Source organism: Terrapene carolina, unplaced genomic scaffold (genome assembly GCF_002925995.2).
Source record: "Terrapene carolina triunguis isolate 2854851 unplaced genomic scaffold, T_m_triunguis-2.0 Scaffold111, whole genome shotgun sequence".
NCBI lineage: Eukaryota > Metazoa > Chordata > Testudines > Emydidae > Terrapene > Terrapene triunguis.
The window spans coordinates 7,868,326-7,885,391 of NW_020664462.1; the positions used below are offsets into that span (position 1 = coordinate 7,868,326).

Here is a 17,066-nt window from a genome sequence, read left to right on the forward strand (position 1 = left end):
CAATGTGCATTTATTTCACATTAGTGCCCTGGAACATGGATCAGCATCAGGTTCCCAATGTGCTAGGAGCTGTACAAAGCTCCTATATAAAAAATACCTCAGATCCTGCACTGAAGAGTTTATAATCCATGTGAAGATAGTGACATATAAGGGTGGAAGGAGAGGGAAAGCCATCAATATATTTTTGGGATCATGGGGTTAAGGAAGCTCTCTCTCCCTCTTACAGACTTGAGGATCACCTTCTATATTCCCTCATTTTACATGAGCACCCGGAGGCCATATTCTCATACTTCTCAGATGCAACAGGACTCAGTTCATAAAAACACAAGAACAGCCATACTGAGTCAGAGCAATGGTCCATCTAACCCAGTATTCTGTCTTCTGATGGTGGCCAGTGCCAGATGCTTCAAAGGGAATGAACAGAACAGGGCAATTATCAAGTGACCCGTCCCCTGTTGTCCAGTCCAGCATCGGGCAAACAGAGGCTAATAGCCATTGATCGAGCTGTCCTCCATGAACTTATCTAATTCTTTTTTGAACCCAGTTACTTATGGTCTTCACAACATCCCATGGCAATGAGTTCCACAGGTTGACTGCGTGTTATGTGAAGAAATACTTCCTTTTGTTTGTTTTAAATCTGCTGCCTGTTAATTTGATTGAGTGAGCCCTGGTTCTTAGGTTATGTGAAGAGATAAATTATACTTCCTTATTCACCTTCTTCACACAATCTGAAGCTCATCAGTGCTAGTTCTTAATGCATAAGAGGGCTCTTTGTTGAGCACCTCCTTTTGTGCCTCTGAGCTAAATGGAAATCATATCTAGGCTTCCTGCACAAATCAATATTAGTTAACTACACTTCCTGAACTCTTCAGTACAGTAGTTTTACAGATATTCTTGAAAGATACCCAACAATCTTACCTGCGGCCTGATAACCGATTCTCATTGTTTTTGGGAGATCTTTCTCTCTTTTCTCTTCCAGCTTCTGAATGTCTGTGAAGAACACTTAATCTGAGGTTTTTTTCACTGGTGTCTATATCAAAGCTTGCCATTGATTTCCTTTCTTCAACTTTGGTTCTTTCTCTTTCTGATAAGAGTTTGGCAAGTGGATCAGCTGTGTCTTTGGACGTATGTCTTAGCTTCTCACTGACTGAAGTTGTATATGAGTTTGATGAAATCTTTGATGAAAATTCCATATCTACTTTCAGACTACTGGTATTATGTGATGAAAGGTAACTCATGGACTCTGTGGAAGTTCCTTTAATCTCTTGAAAATCACTAGTTGGCACCACTGAAGAATTTTTCTGATGATCTTCCTCATTGAATTGCATTATGCTATTTATGCCAGAGGATCGTTTCAGAAGCCTCCTTTTTACTGAATCCTAGGATAAGTTGTCAATAAAGAACATACCAGATTAAATGTTCAGCCTTTTTAAACAAACACACAAGAAAGCAGAAGGCCCTACTAGTCTAACTACTGGGATATGCAGTTTATTCTGTTATTAGGGATGGGGGAGAGCCTGTTTGGAAAATAATAGTAAGAACTGACTTGCATCTTCACCCAAAATTTGGACAGTATCAAGCCAGAACTATATAGTAAGTCACTTGGGGTGGGGTCCACCTGGCCCATGAATAGGACTGCTTGGTGCTACAACGTAAAAATAAATAAATAAATACATAAATATTATTATTAATAATAATAAGGATCAACTTTTTTGGTCTCTTAATTGTTGTGCATTTTCAGGCACTCCTTCTTTTCATCCAGGATCAGAAATGAAATAGCTCACGAAACCTTGTTGTTGAGGTTTTACCCGGTTCAGATGAAATCAGGAAGTACAGGAAAGTATCCAGTCCTATTTCCAGACCAAAGTGGTTTAGACAAGTTCAGATACACACACAAACTTTTATGTGCATCTCAGAAATTATTCAAACTGATCATGAGAGATTTTTCCATTGCTAATGATCATGGGTCCAACTTTGCACTCTTTACTCAGGCAAAACTCCCGTTGACATAAAAAAAACAGAATAGGGAGAAAAACCAAAAACATGAATCTTGGTGTTTTCCAGAATACTCATTGAAAGAGTACAGTACAAAACACATGAGAATGTTAGTTGAAGTTTAATTGCTGGAACCCAGAACTGTTGTTGATTTAGGCTGGGGTTTCTAAAGAAATTCACTGGGATTTGAGTGCCTAACTCCCTTAGGTACCTTTGAAAATTCCAGTCTTAAAGAAATAAAAGGTAATGAGAATGGAAAATAAACAATAACTATACATAGTGTAATCAAAGATCAGAGAGTTGCATAGATTAGTTATTACACAATGTGATGATCACTGATGGTTCTAAATCATCTAAAAGATTTTCTTAAATTACTAACTACAATTTCTTCCTTAAATTACTGCTCTACTACAAACTCTAAATATAGCGATTTAATATACAAAAACAATCTGCATGTTATATTCAGATGTCTTTACTAGCAAATATAATGTAGAAATCTATAACTCTAACCCTCTATTTAATCTCTCTAGAAGTACAGGAAAGCACCTCTTGTGAACTTGCAGTGGGTCCAGCCATCATTCCTCTGACAATGAGACCAGACCTGGACCTTTGCTTCTCTCTCATTGTGGTCTTCATCTCCTCAGAAGTTTCTGTTATTTTCAAATCATCTCTGCTATTTTTTGACTTTTTATCTCCTTCAGAGGATGAACCACTATTGGGTACTACCACAGTCTTGGATTTCTCACTTTTATGTTGATGTCTCTTCGATGGAATGACTTTATCTAGTGGAACATCAATGTCATATCTATCAGGGAAGAAACGTATTTAAAATGAAATTATACACAAATACTACCAATAAAAAATTACAATAATAACGTGGTTGAGTTACTTGTGAATTATCTAGCAATTATATATGACTATGATATATAATCATCACTTAAAATGTCTACATACAGCTCTTCAGTTTTTAATCCTGCACTTTTTCTGGATTGAATTATAAATTAAATAAATCATTATTTTAATCTTATGATATCTTAATGTGCTACATACCATTTCCTAATAGAGAAAGCATGTATAAAATCCTAAATAGCTTTTAAACCATTAGCTGTCTTCAATGAGAATTAATTTATTAGCATTTCTTATTTGTAATTAGGGCTGTCAATTAATCACAGTTAATTTACGCGATTAATTCAAAAAAATTAATCACAGTTTTAATCACACTGTTAAACAGTAGAATACCAATTGAAATGTATTAAATATTTTTGGATGTTATTCTACATTTTTAAATATATTGATTTCAATTACAACACAGAATACAAAGTGTACAGTGCTCACTTTGCATTATTATTTTTGATTACAAATATTTGCACTTTTAAAATGATAAACAAAAGAAATAGTATTTTTCAATTAATCTCATATAAGTACTGTAGTGTGATCTCTTTATCATGAAAGTGCAACTTACAAATGTAGATTTTTTTTGTTACATAACTGCACTCAAAAACAAAACAATGTAAAACTTTAGAGCCTACAAGTCCACTCAGTCCTACTTTTTGTTCAGACAATCGCTAAGACAAACATGTTTATTTACATTTACAGGAGATAATGCTGCCCATTTCTTATTTACAGTGTCACCTGAAAGTGAGAACAAGCATTCGCCAGCATTGCAAGGTGTTCACGTGCCAGATATGCTAAACATTCGTATGCCCCTTCTTGCTTCAGCCACCATTCCAGAGGACATGCTTCCATGCTGATGATGCTTGTTAAAAAAATAATGCATTAATTATTTATTAATGACTGAACACCTCGTGGGAGAATTATGTGTCTCCTGCTGTTTTCCTACATTCTGCCATATATTTCATGTTATAGCAGTCTCGGATGATGACCCAGCACATGTTGTTCATTTTAAGAACGCTTTCACTGCAGATTTGACAAAACGCAAAGAAGGTACCAATGGGAGATTTCTAAAGATACAGGCAAGTCTCATCTTACGCAGGGGTTCCGTTCCGCGGTTAGCGCGTAAAGCGAAAACCCCGTATAGTGAAACACTCATTGAGTTCAATGGCAGGCAGAATCGCCTGCACTACAAATGCAGTTTTTATATTGTTGTTTTTCTTTTTTTTCCCCATTTTTGCCGACCGCGCAAAGCTGAATTCGCGCATGTTAAATGCGCCTAAGATGCAACTTGCCTGTAGCTACAGCACTCAAACCAAGGTTTAAGAATCTGAAGTGCCGTCCAAAATCTGAGAGGAATGAGGTGTGGAGCATGCTTTCCAAAGTCTTAAAAGAGCAACACTCTGATGCGGAAACTACAGCACCTGAACCACCAAAAAAGAAAATCAACCTTCTGCAGTTGGTATCTAACTCAGCTGATGAAAATGAGCATGCGTCGGTCCGCACTGCTTTGGATCGTTATCAAGCAGAACCCATCATCATGATGGACGCATGCAGTGGTGAGCTGGAGCCGGTTCGCACCGGTTCGCAAGAACCGGTTGCTAAATTTAGAAGCCCGTTTAGAACCGGTTGTTCTGAGCGGGACAACTGGTTCTAAAAAGGCTGCCCCACCCCCAGCCCCAGCTCACCTCTGCTTTCTGGACTCCTCCCCTGAAGGCTCCGCTGCCCACTTCTCCTCCGCCTCCCCTGCTTCCCGCGAATCAGATGTTCGTGTGGGAAGCCTGGGACTGGGGAGGCTCAGAAACGGCTTGGCAAGGTAAGCTGGGGCGGGGGGTGTGTGTGAGGAGGGCTCCTCCAGGGAGGGGAGGCGAGGCGAGGCAGGCCCAGCCGAGCGGCTCCGGCCTGGCCCCAGGCCCAGCGGCTCCAACTAGGCCCAGCTGAGCGCCCCGGCTCTGGCCCCGGCCCCGGCCGAGCATGCCAGCTTCGGCCCGGCTGCAGCTTCGGCCCAGGCCCAGGCCCAGCGGCTCCGGCCTGGACCCGGACGTGCGGCTCCGGCTCCGGACAAGCAGCTTCGGCCCGGCCCCAGCCTGGCCCAGCGCCCCCGGCCCGGCCTCCAGCCTGGTAAGGGGGCAGGGAGGGGGTGTTGAAAGAGGGCAGGGGAGTTCTTGGGGGTGGGTGGATAGGGATCAGGGCGGTCAGAGGGCAGGGGGATTGAATAGGGGCAGGGGTCCCGGGGGAGCAGTCAGGAAGGAGCAGGGGTAGGATGGGGCAGTGGGGGACAGTCAGAGGCAGGGGTTCCGGGGCAGTCTTGGACAGAGAGAAGGGGTGGTTGGATGGGGCAGGGGTCTCAGGGGGGCATCAGAAATGAGAGGAGGGGTTGGATGGGGCGGCAGTGGGCAGTCAGGGGACAGGGAAGGGGGGTGGATGGGGAAGGGGTCCCGGGGGGTGTCAAGGAATGTCGGGGGTTGGATGGGTCAGGAGTCCCGGGGGGGGGGCACGACCCCCTCGTGGGGTGAGGAGGAGGGAACCGGTTATTCATTTTTTGGCAGCTCATCACTGGATGCATGTCCTCTGGAATGGTGGTTGAAGCATTAAGGGATATATGAATCTTTAGTGCCGACTACAACAGTGCCATGCGAATGCCTGTTCTCACTTTCAGATGACATTGTAACCAAGAAGAGGGCAGCATTGTCTCCTGCAAATGTAAACAAACTTATTTGACTGATTGGCTGAACAAGAAGTAGGACTAAGTGGACCTGTAGGCGCTAAAGTTTTACATTGTTTTGTTTTTGAATGCAGTTTTTTTGTACATAATTCTACATTCGTAAGTTCAACTTTCATAATAAAGAGATGGCACTACAGTGCAATTGAAAAATACTATTTCTTTTGTTTTTTACAGTGCAAATATTTGTAATAAAATAAATATAAAGTGAGCACAGTACACTTTGTATTGTGTGTTGTAATTGAAATCAATATATTTGAAAATGTAGAAAACATCCAAAAATATTTAAATAAATTGTATTCTATTATTGTTTAACAGTTTGATTAATTGTGCGATTAATCGCAATTAATTTTTTTAATTGCTTGACAGCCCTATTTGTAATATCGTCACGTCTAGGAGTCTCTCGTCGTGGACCAAGACCCCAATGTGCTATACGCTGTATAAACACAGAAGAAAAACCGTCCCTGCCCCACCAAAGAGCTTGCAATCTAAGTATGAAACAAGACAGACACAGCCAGATGGGGGAATACCAGGAAACAATGAGGCAAAATTGGTCAGCATGATAGGCAGGGGTCACAGCAAACCAGTAGCCTAACCATTGCCATTCCTTCGAAGCTTGCAAGAGTCTCTCGTTTGGATTGAGACTCACTGATTTTGGATTAAAGTTAAGGATGTTTTTAAAGTATTTCATTCTTATGATTTACGTTTGTAATGTGTTTCTGTGAGGCTCAGACTTTTGTGTCTTGCTAATGTTACATTGCCAAAAGTTCTCTGACTCCTTATTTAAATATAGGATGTGCAAGAATACCATATGGCTCCCATCCTGCAATGACTTATGCAGGTGCTTATCTTTATGTATGAGTAGCCACATGGAAGTCAACGGGGATTGCACTCAAATTGTAAAGTCACCCACGTACATAAATCTTTGCAGGATTAGGTCCTAGTCTAGTATCTGGTCGATGGGTGAAATTCTGGCAAAACTCCTTTTGACTTCACTGGGCCCAGGATTTCACCCTCTGACTTTAGCCAGTTCCAGATGACTCACAGGAAGGTATAAAACCCCATAATGCATCTATAGCAGGGGTTCTCAAACTTCATTGCACTGCGACCCCCTTCTGACAACAAAAATTACTACATGACCCCAGGAGGAGGGACCAAAGCCTGAGCCTGCCTGAGCCCCATCGCTCCAGGTCGGGAGCCAAAGCCCCAGTGCTTCAGCCCTGGGCAGGGGGCCTGTAACCTGAGCCCTGCCACCCTGGGCCAAAGCCGAAGCCTGAGTCCTACCACCCAGGGCTTGAAGCCCTTGGGCTTCAGCTTTAACCCCAGACCCCAGCAAGTCTAACGGCAGCCCTGGCAACCCCATTAAAACAGGGTCGCGACCCACTTTGGGGTCCTGACCCACAGTTTGAGAACCTCTGATCTATTGTATTAGTATCTATAGTATCTATAGTACACCTCTACCTCGATATAACGCGACCCGATATAACACGAATTTGGATATAACGCGGTAAAGCAGTGCTCTGGGGGGGCAGGGCTGCGCACTCCAGTGGATCAAAGCAAGTTCGATATGATGCGGTTTCACCTATAACGCGGTAAGATTTTTTGGCTCCCAAGGACAGCGTTATATCGAGGTAGAGGTGTATATCAGAGGGGTAGCCGTGTTAGTCTGGATCTGTAAAAAGAAACAAAGAGTCCTGTGGCACCTTATAGACTAACAGATGTATTGGAGCATAAGCTTTCGTGGGTGACGAAGTGGGTATTCATCCACGAAAGCTTATGCTCCAATACATCTGTTAGTCTATAAGGTGCCACAGGACTCTTTGTTGCTTTTTATCTATAGTATAGTATATAGTAACTGGTATATCATGGGGGGATTGTACTTCCTGACTATAGGTGGTGAGCAATTTATGCCCTGATGCATGTGCCCCATCGCTCCAGGTCGGGGGCCAAATATACCAATATAATTTGTATCCCAGCTAATGTAACTGCAGAGGCTAAAACATTAAGTGATTAACATGTTCATTTAAATTTCTAACCTTTTAACCTTTTTTTCTAATTAAATATTTTCATCATTAGGATCCTTCACCAGCAAGTTCCATGAAGTTAAAAAATATTGTGTTATAAAATATTCCTTTTAATTAAATAGTTAAACAGCTGCTTTTTAGAAGCAACCAAAATATTGTACAAGAGGGAAGGGCACGGTATACAGAAAGGATACACGGAAGTTCTAGAGGTGCCGGGGACCATGACTTGTGACTCAGGGCCATGAAACTCTTGGCTGGCAAAGGGCACAGTGGGCCAGATTTAAAAGGTATTTAGGCACCTAATAATGCAGATAAGTACCTAGTGGGATTTTCAAATGTGCCAAGGCACCTAAGCCCCATGGGCACCTACGTGCTTTTGAAAATCCCATTAGGCATCTATCTGCAACTTTAGGTGCCTAAATACCTCTAAAAATCTGGCCCAGTGTGTAAATACTGGGGCTGTTTTTAGAGTTTGTCAAAGCCTCTCTAAAGGACGTGAAGAGGTAAACTTATTTATAAGAGATGGTTATTAGATCATGGCTCAAAGAACCAGCTCTTGGCACAGAAAATCTAATTCTCATTCTGTGCTGTTTCACTTTTTTTTTTTTTTTAAATTATCAGGAAGGTTGAAATGTGGACTCATCTCAGGCACTGGCTTTTTACACTGTAATTGCCCATTTCTCCTCTGGCTGCTGGGGGCTGACTTGGTTACGGGGGTCAATGGAGGTAGCATACTCCAGCCACACTCCTTCCCGCCCTGACATTCTGGAAGGACTTAGCATTGCCAGATGGGCAGTTCCGCATGCCATTCCTTATTACGGCAGCTTTGCAGCCCCTTTGTGTTGCCAGAGCATGGGCCAAAACGTGTCCCACTGTCCCCACTGACAGAGATCTGCAGCCCCCAGGGTATTAAAGATGGGAAGGAGAAATCCCCACCTTTCCTCACATCCCTTCCAAGGCCACTCGAAGGTAGGAATGAGATCAACATACAAATGGGCAGAATCTCAGTGGGTGTAAATCGGCACAGCTCCATTCCAGTCAATAGAGCCACACTGATGTATACCAGCTGAGAACAAACCCACAACGTATGCCTCCATTGCACATCCACTCAGTTTACTTTCTTCCATCCCCACATCCATCCATGCTCAGCATCGCCAACCCCAAGTGTGCAAGAATCATGAGTCAGGCGATCCAAAAAACCCACAAGCCTGGCAGGAAAAAAAAATCATCATTATTTTTTTAAGTGAATACATTTTGTGTTATTTTATCTTTGCTTTCTGGTTTCTGAGCTTTCAGAATACACTGGGATCATGTCATCAAGCTTATCTCTGCACCCACAGTGGCTAGAAGTGTACTCTTTCTTTAAAGGAAGTTAAGCGTCTCAGGTAATCACTTGACTCCTGGAGCTGGGGCTTTAAAAAAAGCACCACCTACTGTGAGAGTTGGCAACTCACCTTTCTCAAGCTACCTTTGGAGCAACAGAGAAGGGAGGTGAGACCAGGCATGTCAGTGGGGTCACCCCTCCCCTGGCTGCATCCTGAAACCCCAACATATGCCACTGGGGAGGGGAGAGATGAACGTGTGTGTGTCTCTTTAAAAACAGCTGGGCACTCCTCCCTGCCCTCCCCCTCCGGCCTCCGCCACGGAACCACTGCGCAAGCCCGGACACTAGCGCGGTCTGGCTTTGGAGGGTGAGGATCATAGAGTCCCACCGAGACAGAAGAAAGAGAGTAAACTCTTCGCGATCGGGGCCGCCCTGCGTCGGGAGCGGAGAGCTCGCTGGTCAATCATTCCCGCCTGCTGCGCGCGGGGGGCGCGGGAAAGAACGGCCGCACGCTTCATTGCGCATGCGCGACGGAGGTATATAAGTAGAGCGGAGGGCGCGAGCTGCGACAGGGGTCTGTCGCTGTGGCGGGCAGATTCACTGTGGCCTGACTCTTACATGCTCAGAGCCCCCCCCTTCCCAGGGGCTGATATTAGGGACCGGGGCTGCCCGGGAGGGGCCGCTTGTTAAAGCAGTAGCGCCCTCAGGGCTCGGGCTCCCTGCGGGCCCTGGCAGCCCCCTCAGGGGGGCAGCTCCCCGGCGGGGGGGACGGGGCGAGACCGTTTAGCCTTGTTTCAAACCGTCACACGGGGCGGGGGGGGGAGATTCGGTGAAAGATTATAAAAGCGTTTGGTTTCCAAATCTCTCTCTCTCACTGCTGCAAACCTGCCCTGTCTGTAGGGCTCGTCCTTCATTTGGGGTTAGGCTTCATCGCTGCCCGAAGGACAGCTGGGTGGGTTGGTGGTTGGTTTTTTTTAAACACACTTAAAAATCCAGTTTGTTCAGTCTGTCTGCTCATTGACCCCGCGAAAGGAACAAAGAGCAGCTACAGATCGCTTGAAAGCCATTGTAGTGAGGGATCAGGCATGTTTTAAATTGCCGGGGGCTCTGGGACTTCAATTGATCTAGCCCAGGGGTAGGCAACCTAGGGCACGGGTGCCAAAGGCAGCACCCAAGCTGATTTTCAGTGGCACTCACACTGCCTGGGTCCTGGCCACCGGACCGGGGGGCTCTGCATTTTAATTTAATTTTAAATGAAGCTTCTTAAACATTTTAAAAACCTTATTTACTTTACATACAACAATAGTTTAGTTATATATTATAGACTTCTAGAAACAGACCTAAAAACGTTAAAAATTATTTCTGGCATGCGAAATTAGAGTGAATAATTGAAGACTCGGCACACTGCTTCTGAAAGGTTGCCAACCCCTGATCTAGCCAATAGAAGAACCTGCTTCTAAAAGTATTCAGTTGAAGTATAGTATCTAGCATAAACTAAACATAAACTTCTTAACAACAAGGGGACTTTAATATTCAAAAGTAAGTCATAGAAAGGATTTGCACAAGTTCCACCCTGCAGGATATACACTTGGGTAGAAAGGGGTTCAAAATACTTGGTTGTTAAATTCGTAGGGTTAAATGAATACAATCATGCCTTTTTTATGATTCTGATCCTATGTATTCTATTTCTAGTTACCTATAAGAGAATTTGTTGCCTAGATATTTATCACTACTTAAAGCAGTGATGGGCAACCTGCGGCCCATCAGGGTAATCTCATTGTGGCTGGGAGCTGTGGGGGGACATGCCTGCAGACGGTCAACATCAGCAAAATGTCTTGTGGCCCGCAATCAGATTACCTTGATGGGCTGGCTGCAGGTTGCTCACCACTGACTTAAAAGCATGCATTCATATCTGAACCTTCTCAAACATCTGGTATAATAGCTCAGGGCCCCTTGTACAGCAGAATGAAGATGTAGGATAGATTGTCAAACACCAAATATGATAGCAGAGGGCACCCTAAGACAAATCTTAAGGAGCACATAATTAAAAGGATCGTCTCAATTTAGAATATATTTACCTACATTCATCATAGTACCCTTTTAATAGTGTGCCAAGCTAAAGGCAACTAGGAAAAGATGACAAAACTGAATGTAAAAACTGAAACCTCTTCATACTTGTAATTCTGAATGTAGGGATTAGACTGCATACACATGTAAAGTAAAATGGGTCTATACCTGTAAACCTCAGTTTTACTTGCATCAGACACTGTTGTTCTGCCAAGCATGTCTTCATCTGAGTAGTCATTAACTGATGATGTTTCTATACACCTAGACTGTGAGCTCTTAGCTTGTAGAACTGAAGCTGCAGGACTTGTGATACATCTGGTGGTCCCAAAATGTTCAAGAAAATAGTTGGTGATAACTTCAAGAATTGTTTTCAGTGGATTCTCCTTTGCCTAGAGAGGGGGAGGAGGGAATACATTGCTTTACAACTATTGAAAGTCTCCAGTTAACTTTAGTTAAAACAGAAGATTGAGAAACATTTTAGTTTTACAGTGCAGCAGTTTAAACTGACTCATGGTCTTTTAGGATGCACTGAGGGGTTTTGCAGATATAAAGTCATGTTAGTTCATAAATGGTATGATTCAGGAAAATATTAAGGAATGTTGAGTACTCAGAGATCCAGTTTATTTTACACCTTAAAGATTCTTAAGAGTCAAAAGCTTAAAGCAGAATAGGCAGACAGTGAAACAAAACATTCTTTCCCCAGTCCTTTTTTCTTGGTTTCATATTTAAAAATATTTCTTAATACAATATCCAAATAAATGACTAAAGTGGTATGTTTATTCCAGTAAGAAACTACTTCTTGAGAAACTGACCATAATGGATTGAACGAACTAGAATATTATACATGCAATAATAACTCAAACTTCTGATTTCTGTTCCGTTTTTCTTGCAAAAAACTCTTAAGTTCTGCAGCTAGCATTAGCTATCCAATTAGATATAAGTTAATACAATCATGCATGTTGAACTATATTTCTCAAATGTTGGTTTAAAAAAAAGTCAGAAATATTGGGTGTCAACCACTTCTGTGTAAATGTAACAAGGAAAAGGTATTGAACAAAACATAAGTCCTTCAAAACCAGTAAAAAACTACACTGTTTAACCACACAAAGCAGAGCATTAAAAGCAAAAACAAACCTAAAGTAACTATGGTTATATCAGGGTAATTGCTACTCATTTTACATAGTATATATCAGGGGTCAGCAACCTTTCAGAAGCGGTGTGCTGAATGTTCATTTATTCACGCTAATTTAAGGTTTCACGTGCCAGTAATATATTTTAACGTTTTTAGAAGGTCTCTTTCTATAAGTCTATAATATATAACTAAACTATTGTTGTATGTAAAGTAAATAAGGTTTTAAAAATGTTTAAGAAGCTTCATTTAAAATTAAATTAAAATGCAGAGCCCCCCGGTCCGGTGGCCAGGACCCAGGAATGAAAATCAGCTCACGTGCGGCCTTTGGCACGAATGCCATAGGTTGCCTAGCCCTGGTATATATTGTTCAAAAGTATCCTAAACCAATTTACATGTGTACAATTTACTGTTTCCAGCAACATCTGTAGTTGAGCAAGGCTACCACATACAGAACCACAATATTTTGGGACAAGTGAAGTAGCTGAACATGATATACCTGTAAAAATGCAGGAGAAACTTGGGTAGGTAAAATTACTTGAACTGAAATGTAGGTAGGGCCGCAGTGCTAGCACACCTACTCTTACCCTCCCCTGCCAAAAAAAATGTATGGTCTACAATGCTCATAAGTGGTAAAGGCTTAGTTTTACAAAATGTTTTGAAAGCATGATCTGATAACAGTGCCTGTAATACCAGGCAATGTCGCATTCTTGTTCAATTCTGACTCAAGATGATGCTCAGTATCCATTCTATCTGTAGGTTAGATTCTGGTGTACAAAGAACTTCATCTGGAAAATGGATACGCTAAAAGTGAATAATCTCTGATGGAAAATTAACTGCTCCCTACTCTTTAAATAACGTTTATGTAGACTGAAGTTATAATAAGAGTGTTCCATTTCCAGCCCTTAAACTTGTGCTATGCAACTTACACAACCTTGTTACCTCAGCCCCTCCTTAAAGTCAAAATGTAGATCAGATCTATTCTTTACAACCAGTAATGGGAAATGACACATGTAGTAAGTCCAGCTAACAGCTCTTTGCACTTTAAAGTAACCCCATAATGATGATTCTTGTCTGACCAAGTTTTTAAGATTGCTTTTAACATGTAATATACAACTCTTGGTGATGCTGACTTCTGGTCACTTAAGTACAAAACTGAAAATTCCCTTACCTTGTTTTGTTTGTACAAAGATTGTAGATGCAAAACATTTCGCAGTTCATTTCTATTGTTGATGCTAAGTGCAGTACGTGGAAATTCTCTGTCCATAATGGCACTTGTCTTTTTTAAACCCTCAAGGGAAGAAATGTCAATTTTAGAAATACTGCAGGAAACATAGTACAACTTTAAAGTTTACAACATCTTTATTCAGTAAGTCATACCTAATTTGAAGCTTGCTATAAATGCTACAGTACATACATCACTAGTGCTTAAACTTCCTATTATTATCTTGGATAATTTAACTATAATAATTGCTGTATTATCTAAACTTCTTTTATAATTAATCAAGGGAAGCCTGCAAACACAATGGTTACATTATACAAGGTGACGCTTAAAGCATGGCTACAGTGCTTTTACATCAGGAATAAAATCTATATGCTCACAATATATAAAAAAATCAATAAAGCTTGGTTATGAAATATGTATACCAGTGGCTTGACTTTTTCATAGGTGCTGAACTTCAGAATCTCATTAATATCTGATGGGGCTGCTGATAGTACTAGTGAAAACTGGGCCTGTTGTGAATATAAATTCCCAGAATATTTAGGCAGCAGATAAAAATCTTTAAGAGGATGCTGAGAATTCGTAAAATGTATCTGAAACAGTAGCTTATGTTTTTATAGTCTAAATACTGATCAGGTCTCATTATATGCGTAGAAAACAAGCTATATTGTATGTTCAAAGGTCAATCAGGCATGCATGACATCTGATAATGGCTGTCTAGAAGTCCTCATATTCCTCCTGTGTTGCACAAGCTGTTGAGTATTTTCAGGAAGTATTTGACCATTAGTAAATAATAACTTGAATATGCTTTGTAATGTATTATCTTTTGTCAAACATAAAATGTTGGAATTGATCTGAAGAGACCTTAACAGTGTATTTCAAAACATGGCTAACTACTTTAAAGCAGGCTAAAAACCAATCCAAAACTTCAAAATGTACACTTCTACAGAACTCTTGTGTTTTTCTCCAGTTAAGAGAAGCAAAGCACCACTTTTAGTTATATGAAGGCTCTTTCTAAACTTAGTGAACTTATGAATCAGGTTGAGTTGAAAGGTTACACAAAAATGATTAACAGCAGTCCCAGGACAAGATTCAAATATTAGATCTACATCTGAATATCGTATAAAATCTCTACTTTAGAAAGACTCCATACAAAATTGCACTGAAATGCTAGCTTTGGAGAAGAATCCCAATTTTAGTGTAAACAATGGGAAGGTTGAAGCTAAAATCCAGCAAAACAAATTACGTTGCTCTCTTGAGACATGAGATTCCTACTTGATAGTTATGCTGAGAGACTGCTTTAAGGAGTTAAGGTGGCTGGCTTCAGTCCCAAAGATGCGTGGCGAAACTGCTAGTGAATGATTCTCTGCTGCAGACACCATGCTTCTGAGCTATGAAGTAGCTCCATAGAAAGTCATATAAACACACAAAAAGCACTATGGCAGAAATGAAATAAAGGCAGCCTCTTTTCAATTGTAATGTGTCCCTTGCTTAATGGAAGAATAAATTCCGGGAGATGAATCTGGCACAGGTTCTAGGTTTTCGATGTGAAGGACCTTGAAGCAAGCCTTGTATTTGCCCATTCTGCCACCATCCCGCTGCTCAGTTTAAACTGATCATTTTAATAGTGGCTCGCTAAGTGTTCTATGTACACGTCTAATCTAAAAAGCAATGCAGTATTTTTACCTGAACATCTTGGTAAAATGTCATCCTGGCAGATAACTTCCATTGTGCTTTGAAACAAAGAGTTGATAGCATAAGGCAAATAGAGAATTAAAACTTGTTTTAAACTAATTCCCATGGATGGGAACAGCACCTGGATCCTGGAATCCTAACTATCTCAACCCCTATACCAAAATTATAGCTCTAATAGGCATCAGTGCAGATGGAGAATATTATGAGGTGAAGAGTGGATAGTACAGAGATATATGAAGGTGGTGCTTTCTATAATCCCTACCAACTAGGCCCTTAACTCAGAGAAGTCTGAGAGGAGATATAACAACAGTTTTCAAGTACATAAAAGGTTGTTACAAGGAGGAGGGAGAAAAAAAATGTTCTTAACCACTGAGGATAGGACAAGAAGCAATGGGCTTAAATTGCCGCAACGGAGGTTTAGGTTGGACATTAGGAAAAACTTCCTAACTGTCAGAGTGGTTAAGCACTGGAATAAATTGCCTAGGGAGATTGTGGAATCTCCATCATTGGAGATTTTTAAGAGCAGGTTAGACAAACACCTGTCAGGGATGGTCTAGATAATAGTCCTGCCATGAGTGCAAGGGTCCCTTCTATGATTCTGAAAATAGGATTTTTGATTTCTGATCCTAAGTTTGGTATGAGCACCAAGAACATTATTTAGAGTGCTCCATAATGCCTTACATGGAGCAGCGGGCTTCCAGAAAAACTAGTTTTTCAATAAATCCTTATTAGGATTTCAGTTTTCCCTTTAATATCTCAAACTTTCCAGAGGGAGCTGCATGAATGTTTGAAAACTAAATAAATTTAGAATGGGATTTTTTTACATTCATAAAATCATGAATGCGTAATTCATGATTGTGCTGTTTCTCTGTATTCCCCTGCTCCCTACATGCATTCTGACTGCTTGATCTCTATTAGGTTTGGGACACCTAATATTTGGACAGCATCAGAATAGATACTTCCCAGTAGCCCCCAGAAATATTCCATAACCTTTTTTAAGTGTTGATGGGGGCATTTTCAACAAAACAGATTTTTATATGCACAGTCATGTTTCTTTAGCTAGATAAAACCCAACTTCCGTATTCAGAAGTGTTACTATTAAAGAAATGCCTTATGGGAAATGTAGTCTACTGTTTTTATTCTAGTAGCTTGTTACAGTTTAGATACAACCACCCAAAACCTGGAAAAATTCTATCCTCTCCCCTAGCATCCCTTAATCTCTTTCAGATGACTGGGGGGCTGTTCATTTGTTGTTTTGCTAGGGTCTCTCCCATGCATTGACTGGAGCAAAATGAGACAAAATTACCTTTCTGCTGAGAAATTCTCTAACCAAAGATGCAGCCACTTCTTCCACAAAAGAGTTATCCATTTTATTCCAAAACATACAGGGGTGTTCTTTACTTGATCAAAATTGGTCATTAAAATTTGCTGACTTCCTAGCTCTTCCGTACAGCCATTAACCACTGCATTCCTGAAGCAGACAGCTCAAATTGCAGCCTGCAGTACCCTCCTCTGTTGCGTTGTCATGGATTTGTTGCCATGGAGACTGTGTGTCATCAGAGATGGCCAGAGAACTCCTCCCCTCTGAGAAAGATTTTTCATGCAGCTGAAAAGAGCTCTTGTGTTAACACTCAGTATGCAACCAGTGTGCATAATACTTCTATTAAAGTTCAATTTATTGTAAACATGAGATTCCAAGAAAACTATTCTCAACTTTGGATCATAATACTCAAATCTTAATTTACCCAAGATTTTCTAAATTATTTACTAATATATTCAATGAAAATTTGCCTATTCATTTTAGTGAGCACTTTTCTGGGTCCACATTTAAATGTCAACATTGGCATTAGAGTTTAGAGGTAAGCTTACTACATATGACAACATGAAGCTATTAAAGTTCTTGGAGGCATCCGAAAGGAACAATTTCATAGATACCAAGGCCAGGAGGCATGACTGTGTTCATGTAGTCTGACCTTTTATATAAAATAGGCCATAGG

At 41.2% G+C, this 17,066-nt stretch overlaps 1 protein-coding gene across 1 annotated transcript in view; it reads right to left on the bottom strand.

The window, feature by feature from the left end:
* MINDY4 (MINDY lysine 48 deubiquitinase 4) overlaps positions 1–16,513 on the bottom strand; it is a 105,394-nt gene extending 88,881 nt beyond the window's left edge. Inside the window, exons 1-5 of the mRNA XM_026651996.1 lie at positions 16,376–16,513; positions 13,324–13,443; positions 11,192–11,412; positions 2,542–2,800; positions 919–1,379 (exon numbers count right to left, since the gene is read on the bottom strand). Of these exons, the coding sequence (XP_026507781.1) occupies positions 919–1,379; positions 2,542–2,800; positions 11,192–11,412; positions 13,324–13,443; positions 16,376–16,453 (1,139 nt within the window). The 5' untranslated portion in view covers positions 16,454–16,513. The remainder of the gene's footprint in view (positions 1–918; positions 1,380–2,541; positions 2,801–11,191; positions 11,413–13,323; positions 13,444–16,375) is intronic.
* Between the last annotated feature and the right edge of the window lie 553 nt (positions 16,514–17,066).